The sequence below is a fragment of the Aplysia californica genome, unplaced genomic scaffold (assembly GCF_000002075.1).
Source record: "Aplysia californica isolate F4 #8 unplaced genomic scaffold, AplCal3.0 scaffold00040, whole genome shotgun sequence".
NCBI lineage: Eukaryota > Metazoa > Mollusca > Gastropoda > Aplysiida > Aplysiidae > Aplysia > Aplysia californica.
Window position 1 is genome coordinate 573,096 of NW_004797310.1, and position 2,500 is coordinate 575,595.

Consider the following 2,500-nt stretch of genomic DNA (forward strand, 5'->3'; position numbering starts at 1 on the left):
CCCCCAACAACACTCTACACCCGAACATACAAAAAAAAACCACAACAAAAACACAAAAAACCCACAGGTACACAAACAAAAAACCCCACACAAAAACCACTGAACAGTGCATTTTTGTAAGAGTTTTAGGGCATTTGCTACATAATTAGGTCATATGAGAGTCGAAGATTAGAGTATTCAGAGATGTTATAAGAGAGTAACGAACATAGCAAAAGAAATAGAAGAGATAAGGACGATATATGTTTGATTGCAAAAAGGAGGAAACTACACCAGAGCACCCGCCAACCACCCATGAAGCACGTAAAGCAAACACATTAACACATGCAGACTCATCAGAGCGCTCACCTATTGGGGTGGTGTCGAAGAAGGCCATGGGGGAGCGCATGACATTGGACAGCATCATGTTGTGTAGCGCGCCAGACGCTGACACAATCTTCCACAGTATGGTAGCGGCGTACGTGTACAGGAAAAACCCTGTCAGATGTTAAAAAAAAAGGTTTTGTGTGAGTTTTATGGCACTCGCAACTTTACTGCATACGGTCATATAAGCGCGCAAAAAAACAAACCCGTCTGAGGGACGCATATACATACAATGTATACATACAAATATATATATATATATACATGTATATATGTGTGTGTGTGTGTGTGAGTATGTGAGTGTGTGTGTGTCCGCGCCATTTACCGATCTGCGCAATCTTGCGCTGCGTCGTTTTCACGATCGTAAAATTACGCGGCCATCTTGAGATTGTGCTGCGCGTTAACGATCGCAGTAATCTGACGATTGCGTTAATATTTTAAATTAAAAAAAAAATGTTCTTTGTTAAAATACACTCCCATCTTTATTCTTTAACTCTCAAGGAACATTCACATACATTTTCGAAGGTGTAAAAGAATAAATAAAGATATGGAAGTGAATAAAAAAAATTAATTAAATGTACTTTGTGAACTTTGAGTTTGATACCTGGCATTGTATCATTCTTGTGAGCTCTTCTGTTTTATATGTAATTTAAATTTTCATATTTTTACACTTTTGGAAATGTATGGGAATGTTCTTTGATGTGGGTTAAAGAATAAAGATGAAAGAGTATTTTTAAAAAATAAATTATTTCAAAAATGTAAAATTTTAACACAATCTTCAGATTGCCGCGCAGTTATATCATCGTTAATTAAGATTGCGCTGCACGCGTTAACGATCGTTAAAATACGCAGCGCAATCTTAAGATGGCCGCGCAATTATACGATCGTGAAAACGCGCCGCGCAAGATTGCGCAGATCGATAAATTGCGCGGAACTTCACACCTCTCAGCTGCTACCCTTTCTGATAATGACATGCGTCAGTCTTATTCCACTTACCACCAGTGCTTGCATTTCATTGGACCACTGTTTGACCTATTAAAAACAGAAACATTTCTCTTTAACTACCTGTGTAAAACGGAATCCTGTCCAACGCGGAAATTAAAAGGAAAAATCCACTCCATTCCGAGGGTTTTACTTGTTAGAAAATGCTTTGTCCGCTCAGCCCTGATTTGAAACAAAACTCGCAAGTTTGGCTCCGCCGGCCCTAACTTAACACTTAACGCCTTGCTGCAGGGCGAGGAAGGGGAGTAGCAGTGCAATTTGAGGGTAGATCCCCACATTTATGTGAGCCGAGACGTGCTGATATCAGCACGTCTTGATGTGAGCCCTGAGCAAGAAGATGGCCAGGGTGGTGTGGGTGTGAAATCTCACGAGTGCAGGTGAAAGTGTTCGAGTGACGCTCCAGCACGGAAACTTTCATTGGTAGCCAGAGGCCAGAGGTGTGAAATTAGTTTGACCAGTGTCTGCCGCCCTGATCGTACGGCATTCCGAGAAAAGAGTTAATCGAATCGTTGTTACATGGCAGTGAGGGGTGGCATTGGTTGACTGAGCTGTGCTTATTACACCGATGGGTGGGGCTAAGGGTGGAAGCTAGGCAGTCTTAAACGTTTATGACCGCCTAGTCCTAGGGTGGAAGCAAAGGAGATGTTCAAACGTTTCTGTTTTTAGTAGGTCAAATAGTGGTCCAATGAAATGCAAGCACTGGTGGTAATTGGAATAAGACTGACGCATGTCATTATCAGAGAGGGTAGCAGCAGCTAAGAGGTGTGAAGTTTTGACCACTTGTGACTGCTTGCTGACCGGTCGAGCGACCCTTGATCCCACCAGCTGGGCCTCCTCCACTCCACCCCCCTAAAATCCCCTGTCTAAGACGGAAAATGTCCTAGACGGAATTTATTTCTTGCTCCCTTGCGGTTCCGTCTTACACAGGTTTGACTATTTATATTTTATGAGTCATTTTTAAAAAAATGTCGCATTTAAAAAAAATTTTGATTCCAGACCTAATTCCTTGGATACCAATATTAAATATTGCTTAGATTTGCCTTTGACTATGTTCATGAAAAGGCAAAACGTTCATTGACCTTAAAATCAGGTTTTCAAAACTGTCCAAGTCATATAAATTTTACAGCTCTTTTGTAAA

The 2,500-nt window shown here is 41.2% G+C and overlaps 1 protein-coding gene across 1 annotated transcript in view; it reads right to left on the reverse strand.

Moving 5' to 3' along the window:
• The window catches only part of LOC101847936 (multidrug resistance-associated protein 1), a gene marked incomplete at its 3' end in the record, with an annotated part of 23,298 nt that overhangs the window by 11,003 nt on the left and 9,795 nt on the right, over positions 1-2,500 (reverse strand). Inside the window, 1 exon segment of the mRNA XM_035973984.1 lies at positions 346-474. Coding sequence (XP_035829877.1) covers positions 346-474 — 129 coding nt within the window.